The sequence below is a fragment of the Heterodontus francisci genome, chromosome 32 (genome assembly GCF_036365525.1).
Source record: "Heterodontus francisci isolate sHetFra1 chromosome 32, sHetFra1.hap1, whole genome shotgun sequence".
NCBI lineage: Eukaryota > Metazoa > Chordata > Chondrichthyes > Heterodontiformes > Heterodontidae > Heterodontus > Heterodontus francisci.
Window position 1 is genome coordinate 34,524,178 of NC_090402.1, and position 16,941 is coordinate 34,541,118.

The 16,941-nt window shown below is 40.4% G+C and overlaps 1 protein-coding gene across 9 annotated transcripts in view; it reads right to left on the bottom strand.

Annotated features, from left to right (window-relative positions):
• Positions 1 to 7,213: 7,213 nt before the first annotated feature.
• tncb (tenascin Cb) overlaps positions 7,214 to 16,941 on the bottom strand; it is a 378,292-nt gene continuing 368,564 nt past the window's right edge. For all 9 annotated transcript variants that reach the window (XM_068012682.1, XM_068012690.1, XM_068012681.1 and 6 more), the window contains 6 exons: positions 16,400 to 16,535; positions 14,196 to 14,347; positions 11,378 to 11,474; positions 9,482 to 9,643; positions 9,176 to 9,339; positions 7,214 to 7,740 (listed from right to left, as the gene is read on the bottom strand). In XM_068012682.1, the coding sequence (XP_067868783.1) occupies positions 7,618 to 7,740; positions 9,176 to 9,339; positions 9,482 to 9,643; positions 11,378 to 11,474; positions 14,196 to 14,347; positions 16,400 to 16,535 (834 nt within the window). In that variant the 3' untranslated portion in view covers positions 7,214 to 7,617. The remainder of the gene's footprint in view (positions 7,741 to 9,175; positions 9,340 to 9,481; positions 9,644 to 11,377; positions 11,475 to 14,195; positions 14,348 to 16,399; positions 16,536 to 16,941) is intronic.

The window sequence follows — 16,941 nt, forward strand, 5'->3', positions numbered from 1 at the left end:
AACATTTTCTTTCTCTACTGTAAATACTGACGAAAAATATTCATTTAACGCTTCCCCTATCTCCTCTGATTCCGCACACAACTTCCCACTACTATCCTTGATTGGCCCTGTTCTAACTCTTATCATTCGTTTATTCCTGATATACCTATAGAAAGCCTTAGGGTTTTCTTTGATCCTATCCGCCAATGACTTCTCGTGTCCTCTCCTTGCTCTTCTTAGCCCTCCCTTTAGATCCTTCCTGGCTAGCTTGTAACTCTCAAGCGCCCTAACTGAGCCTTCACGTCTCATCCTAACATAAGCCGCCCTCTTCCTCTTGACAAGCGCTTCAACTTCTTGAGTAAACCACGGCTCCCTCGCTCGACAACTTCCTCCCTGCCTGACAGGTACATACTTATCAAGGACACGCATTAGCTGCTCCTTGAATAAGCTCCACATTTCGTTTGTGCCCATCCCCTGCAGTTTCCTTCCCCATCCTACACATCCTAAATCTTGCCTAATCGCGTCATAATTTCCTTTCCCCCAGCTATAATTCTTGCCCTGCGGTATATACCTGTCCCTGCCCATCGCTAAGGTAAACCTAACCGAATTGTGATCACTATCGCCAAAGTGCTCACCTACATCTAAATCGAACACAGTATGTGGATAGGCCAACCAGGGGCGATGCCACATTGGATTTGGTACTGGGTAATGAACCCGGCCAGGTGTTCGATTTAGATGTAGGTGAGCACTTTGGCGATAGTGATCACAATTCGGTTAGGTTTACCTTAGCGATGGGCAGGGACAGGTATATACCGCAGGGCAAGAATTATAGCTGGGGGAAAGGAAATTATGACGCGATTAGGCAAGATTTAGGATGTGTAGGATGGGGAAGGAAACTGCAGGGGATGGGCACAAACGAAATGTGGAGCTTATTCAAGGAGCAGCTAATGCGTGTCATTGATAAGTATGTACCTGTCAGGCAGGGAGGAAGTTGTCGAGCGAGGGAGCCGTGGTTTACTCAAGAAGTTGAAGCGCTTGTCAAGAGGAAGAGGGCGGCTTATGTTAGGATGAGACGTGAAGGCTCAGTTAGGGCGCTTGAGAGTTACAAGCTAGCCAGGAAGGATCTAAAGGGAGGGCTAAGAAGAGCAAGGAGAGGACACGAGAAGTCATTGGCGGATAGGATCAAAGAAAACCCTAAGGCTTTCTATAGGTATATCAGGAATAAACGAATGATAAGAGTTAGAACAGGGCCAATCAAGGATAGTAGTGGGAAGTTGTGTGCGGAATCAGAGGAGATAGGGGAAGCGTTAAATGAATATTTTTCGTCAGTATTTACAGTAGAGAAAGAAAATGTTGCCGAGGAGATTACTGAGATACAGCCTACTAGGCTAGATGGGATTGAGATTCACAAGGAGGAGGTGTTAGCAATTTTGGAAAGAGTGAAAATAGATAAGTCCCCTGGGCCAGATGGGATTTATCCTAGGATTCTCTGGGAAGCCAGGGAGGAGATTGCAGAGCCGTTGTCGTTGATCTTTATGTCGTCATTGTCGACAGGAGTAGTGCCGGAGGACTGGAGGATAGCAAATGTTGTCCCCTTGTTCAAGAAGGGGAGTAGAGACAGCCCTGGTAATTATAGACCTGTGAGCCTTACTTCGGTTGTGGGTAAAATGTTGGAAAAGGTTATAAGAGACAGGATTTATAATCATCTTGAAAAGAATAAGTTCATTTGCGATAGTCAGCACGGTTTTGTGAAAGGTAGGTCGTGCCTCACAAACCTTATTGAGTTTTTCGAGAAGGTGACCAAACAGGTGGATGAGGGTAAAGCCGTGGATGTGGTGTATATGGATTTCAGTAAGGCGTTTGATAAGGTTCCCCACGGTAGGCTATTGCAGAAAATACGGAAGTATGGGGTTGAAGGTGATTTAGAGCTTTGGATCAGAAATTGGCTAGCTGAAAGAAGACAGAGGGTGGTGGTTGATGGCAAATGTTCATCCTGGAGTTTAGTTACTAGTGGTGTACCGCAAGGTTCTGTTTTGGGGCCACTGCTGTTTGTCATTTTTATAAACGACCTGGATGAGGGTGTAGAAGGGTGGGTTAGTAAATTTGCGGATGACACGAAGGTCGGTGGAGTTGTGGATAGTGTCGAAGGGTGTTGTAGGGTACAGAGGGACATAGATAGGCTGCAGAGCTGGGCTGAGAGATGGCAAATGGAGTTTAATGCGGAGAAGTGTGAGGTGATTCACTTTGGAAGGAGTAACAGCAATGCAGAGTACTGGGCTAATGGGAAGATTCTTGGTAGTGTAGATGAGCAGAGAGATCTTGGTATCCAGGTACATAAATCCCTGAAAGTTGCTACCCAGGTTAATAGGGCTGTTAAGAAGGCATATGGTGTGTTAGCTTTTATTAGTAGGGGGATCGAGTTTCAGAGCCACGAGGTCATGATGCAGCTGTACAAAACTCTGGTGAGGCCGCACCTTGAGTATTGCGTGCAGTTCTGGTCACCGCATTATAGGAAGGATGTGGAAGCTTTGGAAAGGGTGCAGAGGAGATTTACTAGGATGTTGCCTGGTATGGAAGGAAGGTCTTACGAGGAAAGGCTGAGGGACTTGGGGTTGTTTTCGTTAGAGAGAAGGAGGAGGAGAGGTGACTTAATAGAGACATACAAGATAATCAGAGGGTTAGATCGGGTGGATAGTGAGAGTCTTTTTCCTCGGATGAGGATGGCAAACACGAGGGGACATAGCTTTAAGTTGAGGGGTGAAAGATATAGGACAGATGTCAGAGGTAGTTTCTTTACGCAGAGAGTAGTAGGGGCGTGGAACGCCCTGCCTGCAACAGTAGTAGACTCGCCAACTTTAAGGGCATTTAAGTGGTCATTGGATAGACATATGGATGTAAATGGAATAGTGTAGGTCAGATGATCGGCGCAACATCGAGGGCCGAAGGGCCTGTACTGCGCTGTAATATTCTAATTCTAATTCTAATTCTAATCTGCAGTCTGACCCAAGCTGTCCCATGAGCAGTTCAAAACCAGACCTGGGCCAGCAGCTTAGTCATGTGACTCGCTTTTTTAACCAACTCCAGTGTTTGTGGATTCCAAAGCTTTCAGTGGGGCGATGTAGTGCTGTCTCTTATACCGACAAGATGTGGATCACCATTGACCAGACCAATCTCTGCTAATAGAATCAGTGAGCAGTTCCCATTGTCTTTTCCTAAACGATTGCCTCTTAGAATGCAAATGCTTTTTCCAGCCACTGCTGATCTCTTTAAACCTCTCATCTCTCCACTCCAGCAACAGTTTAAAATTAATGTTCATGTGACAAAATTAATATGCCTCATTTTTGGCAGGTGGAGGCCTTCATGACAAGAACTTCATTACAAATGAAAAGGCATTAAAATGTTAACAAAAACAATTAATTGTCTTTCAGGCAACATGTTGAACTATCCCTTTATTAATAACACAGTTTATTAGCTTACATAGGGACTTGTGTTGGGAATGGTAACGAATGAAATACAATTAATAAATGTGCTGATAGCAATAAAAACACATTGCACACTCACCTGGCTGCTTCTTGTCCTGCCTGGAGTCAATACTGCCATTAGAGGAGATTTGAGGTCACAAGTAGACTTTTATTTCTTGCTGCCCAGGCATTGCTACCTTTTTGCATCAAATAATTTGTGCAAGTTTGTTCAAACAGGTATGTGTTTTTTATTGCCAATAGCAGTCAGATCAGAAACTCAGAAACCTACTCAAGATGGCTAAGGCTTTGTTACCTTATTCATACGCTATTTATATCAAATAGTTTGGAATCTGTAACAGCCAATTCAAACAGATATATGGATTTCAGTGCCATTAGGTTGATAGGCACTTAACTTTAACCTGAGGCTGGCTTACTAACATTCAGAGTTTTCTAACAATCGTCTAGGATTTATTATCTTCTCCATATTGTTCTCTAGCAGATGATCTATAATTACTAGCAGTATATTCGAGCAGATGCATGGCTTTCAGCACCAGTGGCTCAACATACTCCCGCAACAGAATTCTCTCTGTGATTGGATGTTCCCAAAGCCTTCCACCTACTGAAGGCCCACAGCCATGGCATATTTACAAATATATCTGGGCCTGCTATGACTAGACCAAAGGGGTAGCACTGAATAGCTGCAGTGTCACCTGATGGAAGCCAGCAGTACAAAAGCCCCTTTTGAAGAGCACTGCTCATGCAATAATCCATCGTGTGGTTCAATTCAAATGAAAGATGCTTAAAATATAGTAACACAAGTCCAATTTCAACAAAACCAAAGGGATGTTATATTAGTATAACAACTGTCTATTTAATCCCTGTGGTGTTCACTGGCCACAGAAGACAAATGTATCTGTGTGGATTCAGTCCTTCCTCCTCAATCAGCATTGATGGTGATAGATTAGCCCTTGCCTTGTGTAAGCACCTCTGAACCCTTTCATCCGTTTTTTGGTGTCCACAGATGTTGGACAGATAGAATAACCAGTTATCCTTATTCTGCAGTTCTGGATTTCTTGTAATCTCCCGATCCATGGCTGATCTTAGGCTACACGTGGAAAATTAGAAACTTGCTCTGGATGGCTCAGGGTTTGTTGCCAATTTCACTTCCTTTTTAAATTGGTTGGTCTGGAGTTTGCAACAACAATAATTTGTATTTATATACCACCTTTAACATCGTAAAACATTCAAAGATACTTCACAGGAGTGTTATCAAACAAAATTTGATAGTGAGCCACATAAGGAGATTGAGGGTAGATGACCAAAGAAATATGTTTTACAGAATATCTTAAAAGGAGGGAAATGAAGTTGAGAGGTTTAGGGAGGGAATTCCAGAGCTTACGACCTTGGCAGCTGAGGACATGGCCGGCAAGGGTGAAGTGATTAAAATCAGGGATGCTCAAGACACCAGAGTGCAGCTAGCTTGGAGGGTTGTGGGCCTGGAGGGAATTATAGAGATAGGGAGGGGCGAGTCCACGGAGGGATTTGAAAACAAGGATGAGAATCTTAAATGGAGGCATTCCTTATCCAAGAGCCAATGTACTTTAGAGAACACAGGGGTGATGATTGAAGAGGACTTGGTGTGAATTGGGACATGAGTAGCAGAATTTTGAATGACCTTTATGGAGGCAGGCTAGGTGTACATTGGAATAGTCAGGTCTTTAGTATATTCTGAAGGATGTATGGATTTTAGTGGCCCTAAGGCTACAGAAAAGAACAACTGTGAATCAGGAGAACCCATACAGAAATTCATCCCCTCACAAAGAAATTCACACTGGACACAAAGTAGAAGAAAATCAGCCCTTGTAACTTCAGTGTGATGTGAAAACCCTTTGCACCGATGCCACAGTTGTTGGGTGAATTACGCGATCCCCAAACCCAACCAATCACAAGTGAACCTTCACGGAGATAAATCTGTATAATTTCTCACACGATCCTGACAATAATGAAGAGAAACTCCAGGCCAATAATTTATCCTCTAATCCATAACATTCAACTCTGACTGATGCTTTCCACAGATGCCTGCCCAACCACACATGCAGAAGGTCGGAAGCTTGTTGTGCCTCAAAGAGAATTAATTCAGTGGTTTCTGGCCAGCTCTTTGTAAGCTTCAGTCCTGTTGTTTGCCAGGCATTGATTCAGTTCTTTTATTTGGGAGAGTTAGGGTGTACAACATCAGCTGTTTTCACTGAAAATGCCTTGAGCATGTTAAGCACTTCATAAGAGAAGCTTCTTTCAATCTGCAGTCTTGTTCAAGGCTTGTTAATTTTGTACTAGTGTCTTTCAATTCTATAACCAGGCTGGTTGTGAGTTTTAGATGAAAATTCCTGACTGAGCTGCATTGTTGAAAAGTACCTTTTTACCCCTGGTCTCCTGAAGACTCGTGCTTTGGTACTGCTGTCTTCCCTTACCTCATCCAAGTAACCACTCCTCCAACGTCAAGATAGATAATGATTCGACTGTGGAATACAACACAGGTGAACCCAAATAAAAAAGCAAAATACTGCAGATGCTGGAATTCTGAAATAAAAATAGAAAATGCTGGGAATACTCAACAGGTCTGGTAGCATCTGTGGAGAGAGACGCAGAGTTAACATTTCAGATCTGTGACCTTTCATCAAAACCCAATGCTGTTCTCTCAAACAGTCTATAATGATCAGAAGTGGAGACAATGGATGATCCCCCCCCCCCCCCCTTTTCTACACTATTTACTGAAGGAACCATTGGTTATATGGTGGGAGGGGGGAGGGGGGGGGGGTGGAAACTTATCTAAACCTCACCAGAGAGTTAAGGAATATTTGAAACCAAGTATTAAAATAACTATCAATCATCGCACCCTCATGCACCATCTCCTCCTCAATTGCTAAGCCCATGAATGAGGTAAAAAAAACATGTGGCCAATTTGAAGAATTCCAAGAAAGCTGCCCAATTCTCTCAGTCTCTTGGAGCTCTCTTGATTGCCAGGAGCACCCATAATGCATCAGATGACATTCCCCCCCCTTCCTTTTCCCCCATAGGTCCCAAAAAACAAGCATAATTTGTTAAAACACCATTACTTTATTTTAATTAGGAATACACAGAAACATACATTGAAATTATTCATGTGAGAAACACTCATTATTTTACAAACGTATATCATGGTTTTAGTGGTACTGTATAACTTAGGTTTTAGTGATCATACCTTTCCACAGTTAGGACATTTATATAATCGGGAAAAAAAAACTTTTTTTGGTTGCGGACATTTGAAAAACAAAAAATATTACTTTTTACATTTGTTTTGAAAATAGAATTCCTTAAAAGTATTTCATTATTTTCCTCTTTTATTTCAGCACAGTAACCATGCCATTTAAATAAATGGAAGATGTGTTGTGATTATTTTAAACAATCCAGACATAACGTTCCTCGAGGAAAAAAACACAAAATAATGATGTACTTTTTTTGTGTGTCACAGGCAATTTACTGAGCTAAACTTGTCCTATTCCAGGGAGCAAATGAGTCTGTAAAAATGGCCTTAGTAATGGCTCCTAGTTTTGTGTATATACATTACTGTTGTTCAATCCTTTAACAGAATCAACATTTGGTTGATTTAAAAAAAAAAGGTACCTGAAATTGCGAACCAATGGCAAGAAACAACTTGTGCTTTTCAAACAACATCTCCCTTTCAGTAAAGGACCACAAATATGGAGCTCCATGTTAAAAAAAACTCCACACCCACATTTAAACAATCAGCTTTTATATTTGATGGTTAAACATGACGCTTCTGTACATTAACCTCTTAATAACAACTGATCAATTTGTTGCCATGGCAATATATCCCCAACATGATGAACAAAGACACAAACAGTACACTCTGATGTCTGTGCAGGCATAATGATGTACAAATAAACCCCACCCCACCCTCTGAGCAACATACATAAAGCTATGATCCTAAAAGCAATAATAACCTATGTTAATTATTGTCAAAATTTCTTTGGTTTTTAAACTGAGTGGAGCTAAACCCATGTAAGATGAGAGCACTTTGCTAGCAAGGCTCATATTACACAGTAACTCGATTGTGAGCTAAAATTAGTGATGCTTCTGTACATTATGAACCTTTATTGTTGATGGCTGATTTGGTTATTTAGTGTTGTCGTTGTGCTCTCTTCTTTCTCTGTTGTACACCTCTGAAGTTGTGTGGTCTCAATTTCATTTCAACAAATTCAATCGAATGTTCATGACCCTTCCAATGATACCAGTTAATACCCTGTTTAAAAAATGAAATGAAATTCAATCCTAGAGTAAAATGGCTTATAATATATTACAATAATGAATGTAATATGTATGCAGGGGTGTTATACTTAGGACCATAGGAAAACAGGAATTGGTAGGCGAGAAAAGACCAAGGCCCGTCTAGTATGCCTTCTACCAGCCTGGTGGTCACATAATACAATGATAATAGAGTTGTTGATTAATCATTGCGATCAATCCCTATTAATTAGACTACAACAGACACAAACATTTCATGAGCTTTTGGGAACCATAGGTCCTACGTCATCTGTACCTCACAAGCACACGACACTCGCCAAATGTCATGTCTCAAATTATCCATACATTGTATCCCAGAATTTTTTTATTCATTCATGGGATGTGAGTATCTCTGGCATGACCAGCATTTATTGCCCATCCCTAATTGCCCTTGAGAAGATGGTGATGAGCTACCTTCTTGACTTGCTACAGTCCATGTGATGTAGGTAAACCCACAGTTAGGGAGCGAGTTCCAGGATTTTTTACCCAGCAACGATGAAGGGATGGTGACATATTTCCAAGTCAGGATGGTGAGTGACTTGAAGGGGTACTTGGGGTGGTGATGTTCCCATGCTCCTGCTGTCCTTGTTTTTCTAGGCAGTAGCAATCATGGGTTTGGAAGGTACTGTCGAAGAAACCTTGGCAAGTTGCTGCAGTGCAACTCGTAGATAGTAAACATTGCAGCCATTGTGTGTCAGTGGTGGAGGGAGTGAATGTTTAAGGTGGTGGATGGGGTGCCAATCTAGCGGGCTGCTTCGGCCTGGACGGTGTTGAGCTTCTTGAGTGCTGTTGGAGTCGCACTCATCCAGGCAAATATACCAGAACGTTATTTCCTGAAAGAAATCTATCTAATTTATGTTTGCATTTATATTTCTGCAAAGTATGTGTAATTGTTAGTGTGACTCTCATTAGAATTCGCTGTAACATAAAATGCTTAAGAACCTGCAATCGGGGAAGTTTTTCAATTTTTACAATGACAAATACTGAATTATGTTTATTTATGTCCATTCTAAGTTGGAGCATATTCTATTGAGATTGGAAGGATATTTGGGTGAAATCTGACATTGGAAAATGCACATAAGATTTGGTGCATTTCCAGATTGAACCTCTCGGTTGCAACAATGGAGGAAACTCCAGGCTGCTATATGACATAAGCCACTTCTGGGGGAACATGAGTGGGGACAAAAAGGGAGAAGGCTGAGTTACCCTGGCTCTCATATCTGCATTGTCCTCTTTGACTGGAAGAGGAACTGAATGGTGCATAGGTACCTAATGATTCATAGTCAGCGGTATCCTGTTATTGATTGCTCAGCAATTTCCCCTTCCTTCAGTTGATCCAATCTAACATAGTGAGTCATGGTGCATTATTTTCTCCATTTCTAGCTTTTACCTACCTGGCTATGGCTTTTAACTCCATATCTCCCATTCAGATTTACCCTGTGGCAATTCTTGTACCACCAGGCACCCTTGTAAGATAGAGCACAGTTTGTCACAGCTACATCATTGTCTCTGTCCTTTGTGGAGAATGGACGACCTTGGTGGTAAGTCAAAGAATCACCTAAGCAGAAAAATAGAATTTTAAACATGCACTAAACATAAAAGCAGTGCAAACTGATCCAACATAGTACTGTTCTCCAACATCGATCTCTTACAGCTTGGCCTTAATGAACAGATATCCAAAATTGGACAGGGAAGTTTACCTGCAGTTCCGCTGTACGCTCCAACATGCAGTTTGTATCGACTTTTGGAGTCAGAGACAAGGAACCTGTCATAAACTGCATAAGCGGAGTCTCCTTCATCTCGGAAATCCACACGCAGTTGATAACGACCCTGGGATGTAATCTTGTGAAGGTTTTCAAGCCCTAAAAAATATATAATGCAAACATTTTACACTAAATAAGGGTCATTCTAATCCCCCATTCAACCTAACAAAGCCTAGCAGTGACTGGTGTCAATGAAATTCTGTTATTAGTAGGAAATATAACACTTGACAAGTTTAGACACTCAGTTGTTAAAATTCCCTTACATTGAACCATTTATTGGTTATTAGTGCCATGAAAGGGTGATCCTCATTGTATGAGCAGATGTATAGTACATACTGGTTAGAACACAAACTGATAATAAGACCCAAATTGAATTATGCAGGGTGTAAACTAAGCAAGCATGTCGTGTTAATGCAAAGCTAATTTGGACATACATTGTTGTGAATGTAACAGCACAACACGCGAGACAAGTTGGCAGCCTGACTTCCAGCACTTTGTTTTTATTTGCTTTTATTTTATGTAAAGTAAGCAAGTTGGATACCCAGCATAACAGAGGATTTGGCACTTGAGAACAGTCAAGCTGTACTGGTGATTGGCAAGTTGACATTCATTTGTCTGACATCTCGGTATGAAGCTCCACCAATGATATTGAATGGATGCACTGTAATCCTCTTATTCTATAAATCTCCAACTTGCTGCCCGCCTGGCTGTTGCTTAAAATGGTTGTAGCCCAATAGAGTTGCATGTATTGGCTTTCAGAGTTGTCTTCTCCTTTACGTTTAAAACAGTAGAAGATGTTTTTTGAATGTTGATCATGGGGAAGAGTGAATACAGAGGATTTTTCTGTGCATTGTTGATTTTGTTTTTAGAAAAAGAACATTTATTTGACCCAATTTTAGTGACTGGAGCATGTGTGAGAAACATCTGTAGGAATGGTGGAATACTGCAGTGACAAAACAATTGCTTCTCTCATTTGTCTCATAGCAGTTGGTTTATATTTATATTTATTTATTTATATTTAGAGACACAGCACTGAAACAGGCCCTTCAGCCCACCAAGTCTGTGCCGACCAACAACCACCCATTTATACGAACACTACAGTAATCCCATATGTCCCTACCACTTACCTACACTAGGGGCAATTTGCAACAGCCAATTTACCTATCTATTGTTTGAGAATAGCTTTGATAGTAACTTTGGGATTACGTCATCAGGAACTGGTTGAAACCACAACCAGATTAGCCATGATCTTATCAAATGGCAGAACAGGCTTGAAGGGCTGAATGGCCTATGCCTGCTCCTATGTCCTATGTTCCTATTACCTGACATGCCTATGCAAAAAAATCAGACTAATTTCTGATGTTAGGCGAATCTACTTTCTTTTAAGATTGAAAACATTGCAAAATAAGTTTCCAAAGGTCTGAAGAAGCCAGTGGACCACTTGTAAACTTTTAGAATGTGGCTTCATTACAAGCTGGAGTTATACTGCATCTGGTAAGAAGTCCACGCTGTATTTCAGTGCATCTTGGAGTCAGGCTGCCAACTTGTCTCGTGAGTTGTACTGTCACATTCACAACAATGTATATCCAAATTGGCTTTGCATCGAGGTGAAAGATGGATATAGGCCTGGTACATATACAAAAAAATCTATTGGATCTGAAATAGGTTTAAGAAAACAGAAATTATCCTGCAGGTCTTAAGTAAAACATTCATGCATTCCATCGCCAATGAAAGTACCAGGAAAAAAAAAGTCAGGAAAGGTTAAGCCTCCCTTTTAAAATAGCAAAGTAAAATATCCAATAATTTATGCAGTGTTGGGGCTGCCACTCATACCTAACCAGAACTCATCTGAAGGGTTGCCAAATCCATTGGTATAATTCTTCCAGTTTCTGAAGAAATCTACCCTGCCATTCTCACGCCTCTGGAAGACCTGGAATTTATTTTTCACACAATCAATAACATTTTTAACTGTTGTCATATATCTCACAAATATTACTTCTAGAATTGTTACAACTGAGAAAGGGAATGGGTAGAAAACGTTATTCCATGTAGCACAGGAAGAATGCACAGTACAAGTTGTGTTTTGCTTTATTTTTTGAAAATGTCAATCATTTAAACTGGACGTTTGGACGTTACTACTTGGAATACTAGGGGATGAATGCTCATGGTGTTTGTGTGACACTTCCCGGACTATAACTTGAGTGGCGGTATTAATTTATTTTAAATAAGTGAATTAACACCTGCATTAAAATAGTGAATAAAGGAATGTCATAAAATATGTTAATCTTTTGCTCTTTACTACCAGTAAGTTCTAGGTTTAAATGATTTAGGATTAAAAGAACATGACTATTAGCTTTCTTTATGGGATTGATTTGGCAGAATGGTGCTCGCGGTGGAGAGCATGGTTCCTCACTCAGAATGCAATTCTCTAAGATGGACCCTTTCATATTTTTTGATAGTGCTGTAGTCGGTGCTCCTCTGAAGCACACTCTTGTTCCACCTAAGCTCCAAATAAACCATCTTAAATGCTCTTCCACAAACTCTCTATGTGTGAGAATCAACAATAAAAACTTATATTTAAATAGCACCTTTAAAGTAATAAAATATCCCAAGTTGCTTCACAGCAGCATTATAACAACCAGACACAAAAGGAGACATTTGATCAAGCTTTTGGTCATCTGACCTAAGAGGCAGATTTTAAGGAGTGTCTTAAAGGAGGAAAGCAAGGGGGTGAGATGGAGAGGTGTAGGAAGGGTATTCCAGAGCTTGAGGCCTAGGCAAGTGAAGGTGCAGCTACCAATGGTGGAGCAATTAAAATCAGGGATGCTCAAGAGGCCAAAATTAGAGGACTGCAGATATCTCAGAGGGTTGTGTGGCTGCAGGAGATAGGGACGGGCGAGGCCATGGAGAGATTTGAAATCAAGGATGCGAATTTTAAAATCAAGACGTTGCTTGACTGACAGCCAATGTAGATCAGTGAGCACGGTAGTGATAGGTAAACGGGACTTGGTGCAAGTTAAGACATGGACAGCAGAGCTTTGGATGACCTTAACTTTACGGAGAGTAGAATGTTGGAGACCAGCCAGGAGTGTGTTGGAATAGTCATGTCTCGAGGTAACGAAGGCATGAATGAGGGTTTCAGCAGCAAATGAGCTGAGACGGGGCAAAGTCGGGCCACGTTACCAAGGTAGAAATAGGCAGTCTTAGTGATGGCACAAAGATGAGTTTGGAAGCTCATCTTGGCATCAAATGTGTTGCCAGGGAGAGGGATGGACTCGATAGCTGGGGAAAAGAGTTTGGAGTGGGACTGAAAACAATGGCTTCAGTCTTCCCAATATTTAATTGGAGGAAATTTCTGCTCATCCAGTACTGGATGTTGAAAGAAGTGGTGGTGAGGTAGAGCTGAGTGTCGTCAGCATACATGTGAAAAGTAATGCTGTGCTTTTAGATGATGTTGCCGAGGGGCAGCACGTAGATGAGAAATAGGAGGAGGATAGATCCTTGGGGAACACCAGAGACAGTGGCACAGGAGCAAGAAGAGAAGCTATTGCAGGTGGTTCTCTGGCTATGATTAGATAGATAAGAATGGAACTAATAGAATCAAGAGTAATTACATTCTCCTACTCCAATTCATTCTCTCCCAAAATGTTAAAACTTAGGTTTGTCTACACTGGTGTCACCCAAGTATTAATTCTTAATTTACCTCATCCTCTCTCCTTTTTTCAGAATTAAGTGCTATCCTAAACTATGGGTCTTGCAACTCACCTAGGTTTCATCATACTGAAAAAAAGAGACACTCTTGACTGAACTATTTCTAAGGTTTTTGGAGATTATTTCTGAGCATTCCTTCTGATTTACAGTTGGCTAGTTATCTTATAGCGTATTAAATGACTTGTAACTTTGCCTACTTAATGAGTTTTAAATTTGTCACACCTTGTTACAGTTAGTAACAGCTAACTGTATTTTAATAGATAACACAGTCCCGCCTCCTCTACTATACTTACCATGCAGTCTTCCTACATTAGGTGGCACTGTGATCTTTCTCTTACTCTATGATCTCTGTTCCTTGCTGTGAGAACTCCCTTACTTTCAAAAATTTATTAAAAGAAAATCTGCAAAATGTTTCAAAATATTTAGCAAATTTATACTGTTCATAATCAATACTTTTGTGCTTTAGATTTGCTCAGGTTTCCTTTTTTTATTTTTCTCTGCAGAGAAATTATAGTTGATAATAGTGCAATGCCATTGTAGCTGCTGGCTACTTGCAGTATACTAAGAGGCATGCACTTCCTATAAGTGCCACAATCTCCAGTCACACCTTGTTGATAACACTTCTACTGTAACTAAACAGCATATCCTCAGAATCACAGTAAGAAATGCCACAGTGTGTCTGTTAGTATGCAAAAGTCCATCAATATATTCCATTCATTAGTATTCTCCCTCTATTTCTAAAAAATTGCAAAGTTTCTGTACTTTATCTGGGATTTGCATTGTTTGACAGTTGTTGCATGTACAATAAAAAAGAGGATGAAGTGCTTCGTGTTGATTATTTGGGCAAGAGGATCAGCACGAGGTGGGTTTCCCGCTTTGTACTCGCACCAATGTTTGCACTAAAGCTATGCTTTCCCCATAAAGAAAAATGTTGTTTTACCATCCAGCCACCTCCATCAGTGGTCATGTCACAGTACACCTGAAGTGGCTGAGAGCGATTTCCATTCAAGAAGATAGTATGGAGTCCGGAACTGACGTCACCATTCAACAACGTTTGAGAGCAATCCTTAGGATATGGATACAAGAAACCAACTGCAAAAAAAGCGAAGCAGTACATAATTCCAGAAATCCCGCAGTGTGAAACTTCCAATTTAATGAAAAGCCAAAAGGCCTCCTGTGCCGTAAATTTTTCTATGTTCCTATGTATAATGTTTTATTACAACAACAACGACTTGTATTTATATAGCGTCTTTTACATAACAAAACATCCCAAGGTGTTTCACAGGGGTGTTATAAAGCAAAATTTGACACCGAGCAACGTAAAGAAATATTGGGGCAGATGACAAAAAAGCATGGTCAAAGAAATGGGTTTAAGGAGCATCTTAAAGGAGGAAAGTGAGATAGAGCCACATAGAGGTTTAGGTAGAGAATTCCTGAGCTGAGGGCCTTGGCAGATGAAGGCACAGCTACTGGTGGTGGAACATGTAAAATCAGGGATGCTCAAGGAGCCAGAAGTAGCAGAGTGCAGATATCTCAGTGGGTTGTGGATCTGAGGAGATTACAGAGATAGGGATGTAGTGATTTTAATCTTGCTAATTTGTAGTGTTTTTAATTTAAGCACAACTTATCAATTATCTAATCAATCAGGATCAACTGCAACCAATATGTTGGGTATATTAAGTTTAATCAGAGTTCAGGACAGGATATACAGCAAAAACATATGACTGTGACAAGTAGCAAGTACCGATCCAGGTTGGACAGGATGGCTGTCATGCACAAACAGCTCTTTCTTTCTTCTTCCTTCCCAGTGCCTCATGTCTTCATGACTTCTCAAACCACCCACGAGCACTAGCATGGATCTACCCTTACAATTTTCTCTCCATCACCTATTTATTGCACAAGACCTCCCAAAGTCTCTTACTTTATACCCTTTTTCCAGAGGTGAACCTGGATGGATTATTGACAGGGCCTGATTGTCCTATAAAGACTTCCTTTATTACAAAATACCCAATAAAATGTCGAATTATTTGTCTAAACAATGGAGGTAAAATCCCATCCTTAATGGTATCCACCTCACCTGCCATTAGCTTCTTCAGCCTATGCACATACTTTCTGTCCTTGATTAATTGGGCCTTTACATCATCTTACCTTACCTCACCTTAAGCTGTTCCCCATGACTAGTTTTATAACTCCCTTCCATCTCACCTCTGGCCATTAACTAAATTTCAGGGGCTCCATTGTTAGTATTGGCCTGTACATAATGGCTATCCAGTCTAAGTGGTCTAATTTCTTATCAAACTATTGAACCATAGGGTTGTTCACTAAAGTAACTTTTCTATTCTATTCTACTTCCACACACTAATAAAATTGCACATTTCAGCAAACATCTTAATTATGCAGGGTTAAATGAAAAGCCTAACACAACACTGTAGTATGACTATTTGTTTTAAGTATCTATCCAGTTGGTCTCCCACTATTGCAGAGGCCTCATCTTTTCAGGTTATCTACAGCTGTCATCACCTAAGAATAATCATTCCTTTAGTTTTGTTTCTAGAGAAATGAAACCTCAAGCAGTTTTCAATAAAATAAAACTTACAGCACTAGCCTATTCTTTTACCTATTTCAGGCTGACTACTAAAGATATGTTTATTCTTGGCACATTTCTAATTTCTAACAGGGAAGGGAAAGGCTATGGAGGGATTCAAAAACAAGGATGAGAATTTTAAAATTGAGGTGTTGCTTAACTGTGTTTTAATACAACAAATTCTAACAACCATGTCAATTCATGGTTACATTTGAGGCGGTTTTAACTGATTTATATATACACAGTACAGTAAAGCACTATTAATTAACTGCTTGTGCATATAGTTTTATCGGGTAAAAATCAGTAGTAGTATTTACATGTTAAATAATTCACTATTGGCAAGGATTGCACTGATCCGCAATGGCATAGTAATGGAATCAATTGTGGTGTTTAAAAGGGAGATAGACATTTACTTGGGAAGTAAAGGTATTGAAGGATAGGGAGAAAGGTCAAAGAATTGGGAGTAAAGAGATAGAGCTGCCATGTCTATACCCCTATGTTTCTGATTAATTCTGCAAGTAACAATTTAATTGGCATACTCAATGATTTTCTGCCCATACCTGTTGTGAAGACGGTCTCTATTACATTGCTTCTCTCAGATCCTGTATAGGCCTGGAGTCTCACATTGTATTTCATTGATGGAACCAGTTGGCCCATGCTGTATGAGGTCTCTGAGGCTCCAAAATATTCAACTTTCTGTTGCACCATTTAAAATAAAAAGACACTTTATAAAAAGAACACTATCAGCTTGTTTACTTTGATATAAATACACATGTGAACAGTAATTCATAAATTACCTGAGGCAAAACAACAGTGTAGCCAAAAATACCGAACACAATCTGACATCTATCACAAGAAAAAGATACCTGACTGCCCAAGTGGCTCAGCATGATTAACCACTCAACTCATAGGCCCTACAATTCCTCAGGACATGATCTCCATTGTTACACTGAGATCACATCTGCTGGTGACTTCTAATGCTCATTCGATTGAAGTTTGTGGGATTGGTGGAATGCCGGTGTAGGCAAAAAATAATTCAAAGAAACACTTGAAAAATTGGGACTGTTGTCGTTAGAACAGATGACATTTAAAAAATGTCTTG